The sequence below is a fragment of the Gadus morhua genome, chromosome 21 (assembly GCF_902167405.1).
Source record: "Gadus morhua chromosome 21, gadMor3.0, whole genome shotgun sequence".
In the NCBI taxonomy this organism is placed as follows: Eukaryota; Metazoa; Chordata; class Actinopteri; order Gadiformes; family Gadidae; genus Gadus; species Gadus morhua.
In genome coordinates this window covers 4,671,545-4,689,044 of record NC_044068.1, presented here as the reverse complement: position 1 = coordinate 4,689,044, position 17,500 = coordinate 4,671,545, and the positions used below count along the sequence as shown (strand labels likewise).

General features: G+C 47.9%; 1 protein-coding gene across 1 annotated transcript in view; it reads right to left on the bottom strand.

Moving 5' to 3' along the window:
• Window positions 1-17,500, bottom strand: part of LOC115534164 (steroid hormone receptor ERR2-like) — a 46,064-nt gene that overhangs the window by 26,966 nt on the left and 1,598 nt on the right. The window contains exons 2-3 of the mRNA XM_030344907.1: window positions 7,205-7,713; window positions 2,033-2,149 (exon numbers count right to left, since the gene is read on the bottom strand). Of these exons, the coding sequence (XP_030200767.1) occupies window positions 2,033-2,149; window positions 7,205-7,713 (626 nt within the window). The remainder of the gene's footprint in view (window positions 1-2,032; window positions 2,150-7,204; window positions 7,714-17,500) is intronic.

Here is a 17,500-nt window from a genome sequence, read left to right as displayed (position 1 = left end):
GCTTTGCCCCTAAGACAGCACTATGTGTTCTGGCTTAGGGGGTGGGGGGGGGGGGAGCACAGGGCTGTTGTTATGGGGGTACTCTGAATAGAATGGAGACATCAGGCTGAGAGAGCAGCGGAGGGGTGCGTGCGTGCGTGCGTGCGTGCGTGCGTGCGTGCGTGCGTGCGTGCGTGCATGTGTGTTGAGTACGGGGATGGACCTCGGGGACACCTGACCCGTGATGTCATCGGCCCTTGAGCTGGGCGGGGCCTCCACTGCGTAGCGTCACGAAGGTAGGCGAACGCTCAACGCACAATACACACACACACACACACACACACACACACACCCCCTTTGTGATGCTATCCAGGAGCTAAGTGAACGTGAGCTAAGTGATCGGCTAATGGCGCAGCAGGTGGGGCCGCGGCTTCCTGCCGTGATCGGTGTTGTTGGTATTTAGTCGTGTGTGTGTGCGTGTGTGTGTGTACGTGTGTGTGTGTGTGTGTGCGTGTGTGTGTGTGTGTGTGGATAAACACAATCTTTAATTAACGTATAATGGTTCCCACGGCTCGACACAAAACATTCAGAAATAACTCAGTCTCCTCTGTTATCGGCTAGACCTGAACTCTCTGATGCCCTGCGCACACACACACACACACACACACACACACACACACACCAAAACACACACACACACACACACACAGAGTCACAGCGAAAGACACACACACACACACACACACACACAATAACATACACACACACACACACACACACACAGTCACAGCGAAAGACACACACACACACACACACACAAACACACACACACACACACAAAAATAGACCGGAACACACACAAACACACACACAGACAGACACACACACACACACACACACACACACACACACACACACACTCACACACACACACGCGCAAACAGGAAGGGAGTTGGGGTGTTCAGAAAGCATTTAGCGGATCAATATGCCAGGCCAGGGAGAGGGCGAGAGATACAGATGAAGACAGAGGGGAGAGAGCGAGAGAGAGAGAGAGAGAGAGAGAGAGAGAGAGAGAGAGAGAGAGAGAGAGAGAGAGAGAGAGAGAGAGAGTGAGAGTGAGAGCGATAGCGAGAGAGAGAGAGAAAGACAGACAGACAGACAGACAGACAGACAGACAGACAGACAGACAGACAGACAGACAGACAGAGAGAGAAAAAGAGGGAGAGAGAGAGGAAGAGAGAGAGGATGAGGAGGAGCCTCCCCCCCTCCCCCAAAGGAGGGAGAGTCCTGAGGGAACAGCATGTGCTCTCCTAGAGTACTGTTACACTTCTCTCCTTAGTCAGACTGGGACCAGAAAGGACCACCTCAGCACTTCCTCCCCACCGGCCATCCATTCTGAACACCCTGAGCAAGCCGGGGGGGGATATGGAGCATGATGTCACTTCCTTTAGGGGGCTTCGCTATCTCCCTGCCAATCGTGTTTTCAGGAGCCGACTGGGGAACCAGAGGATGGGAACTGGTAGTGGAACGCGGAACAAGGAACACCGATGTCGTTGTATCATGTGATCTCCTGCGGAATTGGCGTGGAACGTGTGTGTATGTGCGTGTTTATATGTGTTTCAGTGTGTTTCTGTGTGCGTGTTTCGTTGTGTGTGTGTGTGTGTGTATTTCGGTGTGTTTGCGTGCGTGTGTTTCGGTGTGTGTGTCTGTGTGTGTGTGTGTGTTTGGTGTGTGTGTGTGTGTGTGTGTGTGTGTTTGTGTGTGTGTGCCACTAAATATAACATTGTATACATACATACTGTATATATAGACGGATGTTTTTAGAATACACACAAATCCCAATACATCGCCGTGCCGCACACAGGCTGCCCTTCCCTCTCCAGCGTTTACAGCGCTATATAACATCACTGGATCGTATTTACAACATTGTTGCTCCTTAACGACCGGCCTGGTCTCTAACGAGACACACGGCCCCGCCCTCAACCTCAGCAGAGTCCGAGGGCCCCGCCCACATCTCCAGACAGCGGAGACCAGGAGACACGTGGTCACTCACCCTCCTTCAGCATGCCCACTTTGAGGCACTTCATGAAGCGACAGGCCTGGCAGGACTTGCGCCGCCTCTTAGTGATCTCACACTCGTTGGTGGCCGGACAGCTGTACTCGATGTTGCCTGCGGAGCGCAAGGGAATGACGTCAATTCATTGATGTATATATATATGCAGAAATGAAAGAACTTAATTTGAGTATCGTCAAAAAAAATGTACCTCGCAGTTTTTCTCATATTTATAATGTGTAGGTACAATTTTACTTTTTCACTCTCTCTAATACACACACAGAGACACACACACACACACTCACTCACTCCTTCTCTCTCTCACACACACACACACACACACACACACACACACACACACACACACACACACACACACACACACACACACACACACACACACACACACACACACACACACACACATTCTCTCTCAGACGCATTCTATCTCTCTCTCTCTCACACAGACTTCAAATTTACTGTTTATGATTTCATATTTTCTACTATTGAGTTGTTGCTAAGACACTTTTAACCCATGGAGCCAATTTGGATGAAAGGTGCTTCTGGTCGATTTTGGAAACATCACATAAAGTGAGTAGGTAGGGTTCAGGCTTCGTGCTCAAGAGCGCCTATACCTCGGGGGAAATCGAACCCAGAACCTTTGCACAGTGAGTCAACGACCTATACACGACTACACCATCCAGCCCCTCATGTTTCACAATAAAGAGGCAATGAGAAAAACCCCCCCCACCCCCACCCCCTCCACCACACGAAAAAGAACACACAAGGTCGTTCAAACAGCACACACGCACCCACACGTACACACACACACACACACACACACACACACACACGAGACAATGACACACAGAACACACACCCTGTCCCAAGGTGACCGGGCGCGTCGCTCGTGAAAGCGCGGAGGGTTTAGTGGCGTCCTGATGGGGGGTGACGAGAGCACCTTCGCCGCCCCCTGGAGCTCCGCCCCTCGCTTTTGATTCACGGCTAAATTAGCGCCATTAATGCCCGCGCGCCCTGTCCTCTCCGCCGGGCTCCGCCGCGACCCCTTCCTCTACCTCACATCCTTCTTCACCTGAAGGCTGATGAGTACAGCCCCCCCACCCCCGACCCCCTCGTACGATCGGAACAGCGCCGTAAAGCGATTGGCCGCGCGGCCGTAGCGCCGCCGCATTATGTTGAGCTAGCCGAGACGCTAGCAGAGAAGCTAGCCGAGACGCCAGCAGAGAATCCAGCCGAGCCTCCATTTTCAACCGCCAAATCTGTCACCCTTCTTTGTTTCCGGTACACGATCTTCAAATCTCCTCAAACCACCGTAATATCAAATTAATATAAAACATATTATACACAATTAAAAGCATGCAAGAATAATTTTTTAAAACTTTGGATTTGATATCTCCTTCACCTTTTCCCGCGCGTTTTCCATGGTTTCGGTTTCACTCACATCTCTTCGCTCTCTCTCTCTCGACACAACACGTTAGCTTTGACCTCCCCCCAAAACCCCCCCATGACAATACCCTTCCTGGGACGCCCTGGCACGGCGTGATTGAACGCTACGACACAATGCCCCGTAACGCTGAGATGTATTAATGGCTCCTAAAAACAACCCACCAGGTGTTGTCTATTGCAGATCTCTCCACCTCCACCTCCAACACCACCACCACCACCACCACCACCACCCTCAGCACTCTCGCCCCTCCCCCCCCCCTCTCCCTCCCCCTCCCTGGTGCTTGGTCAAGGAGAGGGTGCCAACATTTGTCAGGCTCCCTGGCATGGATGTTGTCAGGCGGGGTCACATGGTCGGCGAGGGGCCCGTGGCGGCGAGCCAGGAGCTGGCAGAGAGAGCCGGGGTGTTTTGGGAGCTCGCTAAAGTCATTTGAAGAGAGGTTTTAACCGGAGAGGGGAGGGAGGGGGGGAGTGGGGGAGTTTACGGCACGGGTACAAGAAAACAATAAATAAAAGACTGGGTGGAAGAACAAAAGAGGAGAGGGCACTAAAAAAACAATGATGTTGTTTTTTTTTATGAAATCTTTTGTTTCGGATTTTAGGGGAATGAAAATACACATCTGCGTTAAAGGCACTAAACAATGTTTTATATTCTTTTGTTGCCCGATTTTAGGAAAAATAAATATTTTAATCATTGTAAAATAATGAAGTGTTCCTCATTTGTTGAAGAGGACTGACACCCAACAACAAACTCCCAAAAACAAACTCGCCTCACACCACCAACTGCCAATTTTAAGTTTGATTTGTGCCTTCGCTCCTCGCACCTTTCCTCCCCATCGCTCATTTATTAAAAGTTACGACGCACAAAAACACGACGAACGCAGAACAACAGGCAACACCTGCCGTCGGCGCTGCGCTAAAACGAGACGGGAGCTCTCCCCTGCGCCGCGGCGGCGGCGGCGGCTAGCGTGGTGTGGTGGCGGCGCCGCGACCGCAGCGTGGGTTGCTGGGTGAGCGAGGCAGGATACAGGGGGGAGGGGGGGGGGGGGGGAGAGAGAGAGAGAGGAGAGAGGGACTGGTTTACAACAAATTACCCTGAATAGCCTAAATTGCTCTCCCACTAAAAGCTCACTGTTGCCGTACCCTCTTAGTTAATCAGCTCCTTTGTCGTCCCCCTCCCACTCCCTGCCTCTCCTTTATATATCTCAGAGGACATTTCAACCACCATCCCCTTCCTTAACCTCTCTTATTTTCCCTCTAAATGTTGATATATTATTATGCCGCGCTATTATCCCCGGGCCCGTCCCGCCAGTGTCGGCCGTCTCCCCGTTCACCTCCTTCCCAAGGCCGGGACCCCCCTTCCTGATTACCATTCCATTAAGGAGGCCTTTGCTTTCACTCAATGACCATGTCCCTCAGACGCCACCCCCCCCTCCCCCCGTCCTTCTACCCCCGTCCCTTTCTCTTCCATTTAGAGGACTCCTCAGTATTTCTCCTCTCCTGTCCTCACCTCTCCCCCTACTCTCCTCCTCTCCCCTCCCCTCCCGTCTACCCCTCCACTACTGCCATCCTGCTTCTCTTCTCCCCTGTGCCGTCTTCTCCTCCTCATCCGTCTACTCCTCTCCCCTTCCTCCCCTTCTCAATCCCCCTCCTCCATCTCCTCCTCCTTCACTTCTCCTGTTCCCAGGTGGAGGAGGCTCAGTAGTGCCTCAATCACTCCTCCTTCTCACAATCTCTTCGTCAAACACACCTTGTCCTCCTCCTCATCAGCTCTTTCTCCTCCTCCTCCTCCTCCTCCTCCTCCTCACACACACACACTTCTCCTGCTCCTCAAATGCTCCTCCTCTCAGACCCGTCTCCTCCTGTCTCCCGGTGAATGGCCGGCTCCTTAATTACCGTGACCCAGCTCTGATTGTTATTGACTGAACGTCTCCGGGCCCCGGGGCCGGATGACGGACACATGAGGCTCGTCACAGGGGCCCGCCCTCGACGACGGGGGACAAGAGGAAGGAATGAAAGAAGGAAGGAAGGAAGGAACGAACGAACGAACGAAGGAGAAAGAGTAATAAGAAAGAAAGAGAAAAAAAAGAGAAAAGAGAAAAAGAAAGAAAGAAAGAAAGAAATAGAAAATGAAGTAAGAAAGGAAGAAAGGAAGTAATAAAGAAAGAAATGATGATGGAGATGGACGGAGCACAGCGTGACAGTAAAACAAGTGGTGTGTTTGTCCTTAGTTGTGTGTCTGCGCTCCAGTCACATGCACATACTCAAACACACACACATTATAATTATCCTCATTTGACCCAGGCGAATCAAGTCTTAGCTATGAAATTCTCCCGACAAACACGGTTGTCGGGGCAGAATCGGACACAAATGTTAGTCCTGTCTCTCATCGGTCCGCATCAACAGCCAATCGGTTTCCACTAACTGCTGCGTCCCGCCCCTCACAATCAAGACAGCTGGGATATGAGAGAGAGAGAGAGAGAGAGAGAGAGAGAGAGAGAGAGAGAGAGAGAGAGAGAGAGAGAGAGAGAGAGAGAGAGAGAGAGAGAGAGAGAGAGAGAGAGAGAGAGAGAGAGAGAGAGCGAGCAATGGCAACTGAATGATGGGCTCGCTGCCTCGCTCACTGACAAAGTAAATATTCACACACACAAGCACACTGTCCAGATCTGTATCTGTTGATTTTTGTTCTTTTAGATTAATATTAAGTCATAAGCATTAGTTTACTGTAAATTAACTGTTAATAAATTGTTAGTTTATTCTTTTGACTGTGTCAACTAATCTAAATGAGTGGTTAATTATTATACTTATTATAAATTGTTAACAAACATTTTTATGAAACCTTTATTAATCCAGCTATTCTCATTGAGGTTGAGCAATAAGCAACACAAGGACAGGTAACATATACAGTATACACATAGCCTCTTATATGACTCACCCGTGGGTGACAGACTGAAGGAATGAATGTGCGTGTGTGCCTGCGTGTGTGTTCCTTCCCCGTGCCAGATGTACGGGGTGAGTTCTGGACCCCTAATCACTGTGCTGTATCAGCGCACACAGGTCAGACCAGGTCGGATCCCCACCATGTGTGACCTTTGACCTCACAAGCGTGCCTGTGTCTCAGGTTAACATGCCTTCCTGGCTAACTAGTATCGTGTTAGCCACAAAAACAGGCTGCGGGGTGATCTCCTTCAGGCAGACTTGGTTGGACACAGTCACCGACAGACACACCTTTCACCAAGCGAAAGGTGAAGCAAAATGTTGTATTTCTCTATTTCCTTTCCATATTGTGAGAGTGTAATCTGAGCCTGACAGCGGCTAAAAACAAGCACTTTTAGAGGACAGACATTTCCGAGTGGTTCTCACCCCAATGTATTACACTGCAGCACATTTATTATGGCCTGCAATTATTTCTGCTGCGTTCTCGCTAAAATACTGATTAAAGACTAATTAAAGAATTATTGTCTGCAATCGTCCCTTAGACCCAAAATGATCGGAATGGTTCTCGATTTAACGTTTTACTATCTTACCCGATGGTTGCTTCAGCTGCACATATCGACTTATCTTCAATTGCGTGAAATAAAAAAAGCCTTCGATGGTATCGATAAAGTTGCATTGAACGACGGCCACAACCTCCCATCAGTGTATATGAAAGAAAAAAAGAAAAGTGACGGTATCGATAAAGTTGCATTGAACGGCGGCCACACCCACCTTGGATGGTCCTCTTGAAGAAGGCCTTGCAGGCCTCGCACGACGCCACGCCGTAGTGGTAGCCCGACGCGATGTCCCCGCACACCAGGCACAGCCGCTTGGGGATGGCGTTCAGCATGTACTCGCACTTGATGGGCGAGTCGTCCACCATCATGCCGCCGACGCCGCCGCCGCCACCGCCGCCGCCAACACCCCCCAGGACCGAGCACTCGTCGTAGCGCCGGTGACACCCGCCCGGCCCTCCTCCTCCTCCTCCTCCACCTCCTCCCCCTCCTCCTCCTCCTCCTCCTCCTCCCAGCATGCCCGGGTTGAACATGGGCGGGGAGTCGAGGGCGTGCGAGCGGCCGCTGATGTTGACGTAGCCGCCGCTGGCGTCCGAGTTAGCGCTGGGGCTGTGGTGGCTGCCGGTGTCCACCAGGGAGGAGGAGGGGCTGGAGGGCTCGGTCTTGATGTAGGAGCCACAACTCGAGGTCAGGTGACGGTCTTCAGAGGGCATTCTGCTGAGCATTCTGGGTAAATAAACACACAGAGAGACAGTCATGTTATTTTTTGAGTTTTCTAAATTTAAGTATGCACTGAAGTATCTCAGAGTTTTAAACTGATTAACACACACACACACACACACACACACACACAAACACACACACACAGACACACACACACACACACACACACACACAGACACACACACACACACACGGTTATATTTCTAAATATCATGTTCTATGAACGGTAGCCAGTAAGTAAGTACACCCTGAAAAACTTGTTGTTGTCAACATGTTTTGGGGTACATGCCACTAATGCCTAATCATGCTTTTGTCGGCAAGCACTCAAGAGCTGTAAAGGTCAACCACGTACATCTTTTAAGGTGTCAGGTGTATCCAAATAAACCCACAGTCAACCGTAGAGAACATCGCATCTGCGCATAACCCAAGACAGCTTGTCTGCCTGTCTAGTAAAAACCCATCCTTCCCCACAGCCTCTTTCAGCCGAGACCCCTCATCCGTCCGTCTCGGTTTCTTTAAGAGCAGGCGGTTCGCTCTCACAACGCCGCTACAGACTCAGATATCCCAGTCGCTACGCAGATGAAGTCGAGGACCCGCTCATTAAGGGTGCCCGCGTCGAACGCCCGGTGATAAACCGCGGCGGGACCGGCCCGTCTCTCTCTCTCTCTCCGGCCGCTGCGAAAAAACGGAGAGCGGAGACGGCGGCAAAAACAGCCTCGGCTCCATACGTCTCTGACAACGGCGGCCGAGCGGCTTGGTGCCGTGCCAGCAGTAAATGAAGGAATGAAACCTCAGTCTGGGAGGGGGGGGGGGGGGGGGGGGTAATGGACCCAGGGAGGTGTGGCAGTCGCCGCCTGCAGGATGGACAAGAGGTGGGGGGTAATACACGACCCGATCAATAGTCCCGGTTGCTACGGCAATAGCCGGTGCCGGGTTACAGGGTAGGACTTAAGAGGTACGGCGGGAGTGGAGGTGGATTTGTCGGGTGTTGCAGGAGGGGGGGGGGGGGGCTCGCTTCCCTCCAGATCTTTGTCAGGGATTTAGGATACCTGAAACTAATTTTCGGTTTGGTTTAGGAGCAGTGTGCCGTCTTCCGTTTCGCCCGAGCCCAGACTGGAATCCATACGTTACACTGATGTCCTCCTTTTGTTCGAGTTTTGGGTGTCAGTGTTCAAATCTGGCATGGTTGTCCCGTTGTAAACTGATATTTATCAAAGATATAATAAACGAGGCATAAGATCAAAACTGAAAAGGCTGGGATTGATACGGCCGTAAGCGAATGCCAATGAGTGCGCTCAGCATCCCAATCTTTTTTTTGGATGGTGACGTCTGTCATCTATATCCAAAGTATTATAATGTACAGGCAATTACTCAAATGTCGTTGTTTTTCCGTACTACAGTTAGCCGAGGCTAAATCAACACAAACAGCAAAAAGTTCAGGCACACCAAACACATAAGGCTTACACTCCTATGAGGTTGGAAGGTTAGAAAAGTTATGAGACAGGCAACAGAATACGTGTTTCAGTGTCACAGTGAAAGCTCAACTGCTCCTCCACTACCACATCCATCTCCCCTCACTGTTTCGACTCTTCGCTGATTCCCTCTCACGTTAACTCTAGCCCCGCCTGTGTTTATGTACAAAGGGCAAAACCCCCGACAAAAAACAATGGAGTCATCCGGGCCCCCGACAACATGAAACCCCCCTCTTAACTGCTGGGGGCCAACTGGTAAAGAGAGGAGCCGTGGCGGGCCCCGGGGCCCTAAGATCCGATCTATCGATCCTCTGCTTCCTTCCTGTTTCAGATGAGCCATGAAAAAGCGAAGCCTCACTCTCTTACGGGCCCCAGACGTTCCTTATGCATTTTTAATAAGGCGGGGCCGGTACGCCCGGTCCGGGGCGAAGCGATGCTGCATCACGCAGCCGGGCTGCTGGGTCCAAAGACCCTCCGCGCACGCCCAACGCACGCCCAACACACACCGCCGTGAGGGGGAGGAAGGTTTGAGCAAGGGAGGGAGGAGGAGGACTTGAGAGGTAAGTCGGGTTGGTAGCTAACGGGAGTCAGTGGGACGGGTTCTTTTTGTGCTGTGAAAGGGTAAGAGGGAGGGAGGGAGGGAGGGAGGGAGGGAGGGAGAGAGAGAGAGAGAGAGAGAGAGAGAGAGAGAGAGAGAGGGAGAGGGAGAGGGAGAGGGAGAGGGAGAGGGAGAGGGAGAGAGAGAGAGAGAGAGAGAGAGGGAGAGAGAGAGAGAGAGAGAGAGAGAGAGAGAGAGAGAGAGAGAAAGGGAGAGGGAGAGAGAGCAAGAAAGACTGAAAGGTAGAGAGTGCGAGCGATGGAGAGAGGGCGAAGGAGAGAGGGAGACAGAATGAGAGAGAGACAAAGACAAAAAGAGAGAGAGAGACGGCGAGAGAGCGAGAGCGGAAGCGTAACAGTTAATACATCATTCCGGATCCCGTCCCAGCCAGATAGAGGAGGTGTGTGTGTGTGTGTGTGTGTGTGTGTGTGTGTGTGTGTGTGTGTGTGTGTGTGTGTGTGTGTGTGTGTGTGTGTGTGTGTGTGTGTGTGTGTGTGTGTGTGTGTGTGGGGAGGGGGGGGGGGGGGGCTGCTCCCTGTGGAATAGTACATTGTGGCGTATGTAAAAAGTAGTTCACTCCACAGTTAGCGAGCAGCCACGCTAAGGGAGCGGTTTGTTCGTTGGGTTTAATGGAAATTTCTAATGGGTCCTCTCAAATGTGTCGACGTGAAATAATGCACCAAGCACCGCCGAACCTGGCCGACTGAAATAGCTCCATAGTTTTTTGCGAGTTAGTTCCCAGTCCCTCCCTACCACCACCACCACCACCAACACTACCTTCACCACCAGCACCACCAGCACCACCACCACCAGCACCACCACCACCAGCACCACCACCACCATCACCACCACCACCACCACCACCACCACCACCACCACCACCACCACCACCCTCCTCCACCAGCCCGACCCACCACCAGCATCCCCTCCACTAGAACCATCATCACCAGCACCACTTCTCCTAACCCACTACCACCCACCAACACCACCCTACCCAGCAGCACCACCTTCGCTCCACCACCGTGTCACAAAGTGTACTGGCATGCCGTTTTACGATGTCAAGCCAGGACAGTGTCAACCATGCACTTGATGATTAAGAATAGCCACCAATAAACACGTGTGTGTGTGTGTGTGTGTGTGTGTGTGTGTGTGTGTGTGTGTGTGTGTGTGTGTGTGTGTGTGTGTGTGTGTGTGTGTGTGTGTGTGTGCATGAGTGGATTTGGGTGGATGTGTGTGTGGGTGGATATGTTTGTGTGTTTGTGTGTGTGTGTGTACATGTGTGTGTGTAGAAATGCAGAACTCGTCTCCCCTTCGCATAATCCCTACACTCACCTATTTCCTCTAATATCTCACTTTAAACACACATTACTTTACGATCACGACTCAAAGCTTAATATACACATTTCCAGCGACTTTCCATCCACACCAAAAAAATACACATTTTCCACAGCGCGCACCAACGACCTATCCACGTAGACTCAAAATATATTGTAAAAAATCTGCTCCCCCCCTCCCTCGCATATTTCACACTGTATCTGTCCGCTAAGTGGAAATATTATTGTGTGGGGTTAAACTTGTATCACCAGACCTGGACGTAAATCACGCCAGCGTAACACATTGGAACATGGAGGACAGAGGCAAGGAGCCATGCATGAAATTAGTTCATTAATCTTGCTATGATAGGCTGTCCCTGTTTGAAGCAAAACTCTATCAGATTTTAACCCAGTGCCCGCCCCCCCCCCCTCCCGCCTCCTTTCAATCCCGCCCGGCAACTAGATTAGCATGTTAGCAGAGTATTAGCCAAGAATGAGCGGGAAATGGATGGAGGACTCTCGTTTGGAGAGCAATGGTGATGAGTGTGAGTAGTTCAATAAAAATGTGTAGTCATTTCTGCAAAGAAAGAACGTTTACTTATCTACAACAGAAATGTACAATTAAAAGATGAATATTAAGTTGTTTGTGTGTGTATCTATCTATCGTCCTATATATATATAAAAAATAATATATATATATATAAATATATTTATAATTAATATTAAGTCATATTTAGTTATTTTATACCATGTGACCAATGCTGCATTAATCCATTTTCATTCTTAAATCGCAAAGAAATATTTTGCGTTATTCTGCAATGCGCAAGACATCACAAACTTTTAAATGCAAAATACACTGCACACAATGCATGACCAATACATTATCTCTCGCTCTCACCTTCTCCCCCCTTCTCTCTCTTTAGACACACACACACACACACACACACACACACACACACACACACACACACACACACACACACACACACACACACACACACACACACACACACACACACATGAACGCACACATGAACGCACACGCAAAACTTCCAGCATATGGCTTGCTCAATGTCATTGCCACAAGGAGAGATTGCATAGATTTCCCACATGGATGATGTCTCTTTACCTGGAGTCTCAACCTCCATCTACATACACATCAACCACCTCCAGGAAATTGCTCTCCCCGCAAAGTCAAACACACCCCTAACTGCTTTTAAAAAGGGGGCTGGAGGGGGGAGGTGGAGGGGGAGGTGGAGAATGGGGGTTACAGGGGGGGGGGGGGGCAGTGGGTGGAGGGGACGGAGGACGGAGGACGGGGGTCCAGAGAAGGACCCAATACTTAAGCCGTCATTGGGAATCAGACAGGGACCCGGGAGGGACAGTTACGCTATTGATTTCATAAATAAACAGAGATGGAACATCGATCCTAATGTTATTTTGCATTTCAATTACTGCCCAGAAAAAGTAACCTTCAAACGTCTGATCCTCCACAGTAATAACATCCACTGATAATCACGGGCAAGTCTAGTCGGCCGCAAATTGGCTTTTCTCTCTCTCTCTCCTTCTGTGTGTATCTCTCTCTCTCTCTCTCTCTCTCTCTCTCTCTCTCTCTCTCTCTCTCTCTCTCTCTCTCTCTCTCTCTCTCTCTCTCTCTCTCTCTCTCTCTCTCTCTCTCTCTCTCTCTCTCTCTCTCTCTCTCTCTCTCTCTCTCTCGTTTAAAATGTGTCAATGACACAAGTTGAGGCATCTGCCTAATGACATTAAAGCGCCGAGTGAATTGGAAAAGCGCCGCTCCCAGGCTGATCCCTGCTGGCGTTCCGGTCAGAGGATGACACCACGCAAATGAACACCGAACTCAGTTCACTATGGACGCACATGCCCTCACCGCGCAACTCCGCCATGACACCCATTCAATTACACACGCCCGCCAAACACACACCCTGTCACCGTCGCGTGTGCATGAGTCTGTGTGTGTGTGTGTGTGTGTGTGTGTGTGTGTGTGTGTGTGTGTGTGTGTGTGTGTGTGTGTGTTCGCGTGTGTGTGTGTGTGTGCGCGTGTGTGTGTGTGTGTTCGCGTTCGCCTGTGCATGTCCGTGTGTGTACTTTCCGAAACGATCTGAAGTGTTCTATGTTGTTCAGTAGTACTTGTAGTACTTGTAGTAGTGGTAGTATTTGTAGTAGTACCTTCTGTACTTTGTAACAGAAGCACGGCTATGATTCTGACAGCGGTCGTGGTTCATAGGGAGGCGTCCGTGCGTGGCCTGATGGACCCCAAGTCCTTGAGCGCGAGCCTCGAGCATACGTCTATCTCAAGAGAGGGGTCGCGACCTCTAAAGTTATTCCGCCTCCTGTGATGCCGTCAAAGACACACACTCGCACGCATGATTGTACGCACACACACACACACACAAGGCAATTTCATACGCAGGCACGCATACACACTGACATAAACATATGCATGAAAATACACACGGAAACTCACACACGGACACGCAAATGCACACAAACAAGGACATGCACACACGCACAGACATGCACACACGCAAACACACACTCTCACACTTCGTGGCATGGTTTCTCTAACTAAGAACAAGGCAGGGTTATGAAATAGAAAAAAATAATAAAACATGTACTTCAAAGTTGGATATTTCACGTTTAAAAGTAATCTTAAATTCAGAATGTTATTTTATATATGTTACCCCCAAACGTATTGTTTTCAGAAGCATGGCTCCGTTCATGTGAGATGGCAGGAATAAAAGAAGAACTATGTTATGTTTTATTCCCAGCACCTGCTCGGCCCGTCCGTCAGGCCAGTCATAGGTTGGGCTGGCTTACTGTTACCGACGGCAGTTCCACCCACTTTCACTGGCTGTGAGGCCCACCAATCAATCTTACAGCAGTGACAGGTCCCGCCTCCCTCTGGGACCATGCCTTAATCCATTACATTCTTCTACGGAAGGAAACTGAAGAAATAAGAGGGTGTACATGATGGTGTCATGTTCATGCCCTACTGTGTGTGAGATACAGGGTGTGTTAGTGGTATAACCATAGTCTAAAATATTCAGCAGAAACACTGTATTTAAGTGTACTTTAGGATTGGCATGCTTTGCCTTCAATTTAGATGCAATTTTTTAGATGTGATAAGTGTTATTCTGCTGTTTTTCCTTTTGGATTTCAATATGTACGGAAGTCATGAGGGCAAATATTTTGGAAGAGCTGTTTGCGATAGTGGCACACATCTCCTGGATAATACGTCACTGGTGTCAGTATTTACATCCAGGCAATATTCTTTGTGTATCATTTTGGAAAATGTGGACACTATTATAAAATGTGTTCAATTAAAAACAGTAATTTTGAATTCAAAAAAGCAAAAAGAAAGTGTGTAAAGACCCTAACTCGACAACTAAAGAAACATGTGTTATTAAACTTAATCTGTATTACTTGGAACAGAAACGACTCAACTATCCTGCTAACTACTATAAACCGTTATAGATATATATCTAAACCGGATACATGGTTCACAGTCAGAGGTTTCAGTGATACAACACAGCTAATATTAGACCCCGGCTTAGTGTGTTGTTCCATGGGCTTGTGTGTGTGTGTGTGTGTGTGTGTGTGTGTGTGTGTGTGTGTGTGTGTGTGTGTGTGTGTGTGTGTGTGTGTGTGTGTGTGTGTGTGTGTGTGTGTGTGTGTGTGTTTGTGTGTGTGTGTTTCTTTCCATGTACTTTGTTCAAACACTTATTATCTGCCTTCCTATTCTTGACTGACAATACAAAACTTTTTTTGATTATTGATATTATAAATATTATCGTGATAAGTGTATTTATATATATAATATTATTAAGAATATATATATTTTAAATATAACATTATTAATAATTAATAATAATTATTACTGATATTATTAATATCATGGGGGATGTGAATCACAGTTTTGCAAAAAAATTTGCCCGATTGATAAACTAATTTATTTGCGTCGTTCTCAGAATAAAACATATTCCAAACCCTATGGCGTTCCAACACTATCCCAGGGTCGGTTCCTCTGATAACCGCATCATCAGGAATCTACAACAGGATTCCTCAGCCGATCCTCAAACAGGAGTCTCCTCACAGGAGAGTTATCTCCAGTGTTCGTGGATGTAACGCAGAGGTATGTTCCGCCGTTTAAATCATCCGCCCTCGCATGGCATTGTGAAGCCCACATAACGCTGTGGCGTGAGAAGTAAAGACTGCAGACAGCGGCCTTCTCTGCCTTGAGCTAACATCAAGCTCGATCCTCCGGGGAGGAGCGGCGAGGCCGGGGGCTGGTCTTACAGTGACACCTAACACCACGTCTAACACAGACACTGTTTAAAAAGCTAATTAAGATTACATTTGGGTCTGTGTCGCTGTTATAAAATGTGTTAATTTTATTCAGCAGTAGTTGTATTTCAGCGAACACACTTTTGTTAACATTTGCGGTTTAGTTGTTTGTTTAAAACATTTGATGTAACCTTGTGGTGGCCTGAATCTATTAAAGAATATGTACAATTTTAACTGTCAGGATGTCTTAAGTTTTCGTTCTAATTATTATTTCTTATTCATCAATACTATGTTATATATTTGTCTATGGAACAGAATCACGTAGAAAGGAATGTCGACTCAGACCGAGTGCTCATGCAGTTCCTAAAGCAAAGTGATAATAGTGATGAATAAGGGTGTTCTGCGTCTGAGCTCTATGTTGAGTTGAACGGCCTGCCTTGCCATATTATGATACGGTCATTAATAGGTCTTCGCAGTCACATGGGACAATTGGGTTTCCCGCAAGAAACGGAGAAGACAAACAGGAAATCTCTACTCAATAGTCATATTAACATCCACATTCACGTTCACATGTCTGTCCACTGTGTTCTATAGGCTTAGGAAATGGACACTAAAGCACACAAGATAAACCATATTCTCCACACAGCTCACTTCATAACAGGCGAGGTAGACTTGAAAGAAATACACATTTACTCTAGTCAGAGAGACAGTACAATAATTAAGGATTTCTCATTTGGGTTAAGCTATAATGGAGCATTCTCATGGGGGCTGCTGATAAACTATTGACATTTAATTATAGAAATTTGGAATTGAACTATTTGTTCAATAATTGCAATATTAAACGGCGACATTTGAAAGTGTTGGCAGCCTAACGTGCAGGAATAATAATTAAAATAATTAGATGCAGCTGTGATTGTTATTTGGCGACACAATTAATGGAACGATCACCACTGATAAATACACCTGGTGAAGGAGTATAAAAATATGACTTGTTTTTGTGAATTTTGTGCCTTTCACTGTACATTTAATTTTATGTTTTATGGAAATGAAATCGATAACATGCACACACTTAAAGCATATTCATATCTTTGTGGTAAAATTATATAGTATGGACTATCAAAAAGACAAACCATTAAGTAATAAAAATAACAGCAGTTAAAATTCCCCTAAAACCTTTTATCGCCTTTCCTAAACCTTAAAACATTTATGATGAGCATTATTAATCATGCCCATTTATAATGCTTAAATGTTACTCCCCCTGCCCACTCAATATATATATGCATAAAAAAAGGCCTTTTCTATGAGTACTCTGTCTGTTTGTTGAACAACCATGTCATGCATTACAAAAGCCTAATCCTCCTTAGGCTAATAAACTTTAATGTACCAAAATAAAAGCCTTTCCCTTGCGTCTCAGAGTCTGTGCTCCCAAATAACAGATTGAGTCTTAATAAAAAGCGGTTTGTCTCAATGGTACCATTGACAGAAAAGTGTGTGTGTGTGTGTGTGTGTGTGTGTGTGTGTGTGTGTGTGTGTGTGTGTGTGTGTGTGTGTGTGTGTGTGTGTGTGTGTGTGTGTGTGTGTGTGTGTGTGTGTGTGTGTGTGGCGCACCGAGCATTGCCTTCACTTGCAGACATTCCTCATCCCACTCAAAAGAGTGGCAAGCTGTTTAAACCTTTCCAATCCCTTCTCCAGCTTAACATTAAGAGGATCCCAGTCAAAGGGGCCTCATCATCATCATCCTCATCATCATCACATCAGGGATCTAGCGAAGAGGACATGCGACAGGTACCTTCTACAGTGAGTAGTGAGGTCAGAGGGCTGCTCTGTACATGGGTTAGCGTCTTGTTGCTGCAAGGTTCAACACTGTCACACTGGAGAACTTTAGCGTGGCTGTCTCACTGTCCTTTGTCACGGAGACACTGTACTCCTGGGGTCTCTGTTCATTTCCCTCTCTTTAGAAACTACATTTATGGCTAAGGTTTAGTCATTTTCCATCTGGCCACCATTACATTACTTAGCTCATGGTTGAAGTTTATATGCGAGTGTAATAATAAAAGCTGCACATTTGTTTAAAAAAAATGAAATATATTTTTACGTGTATA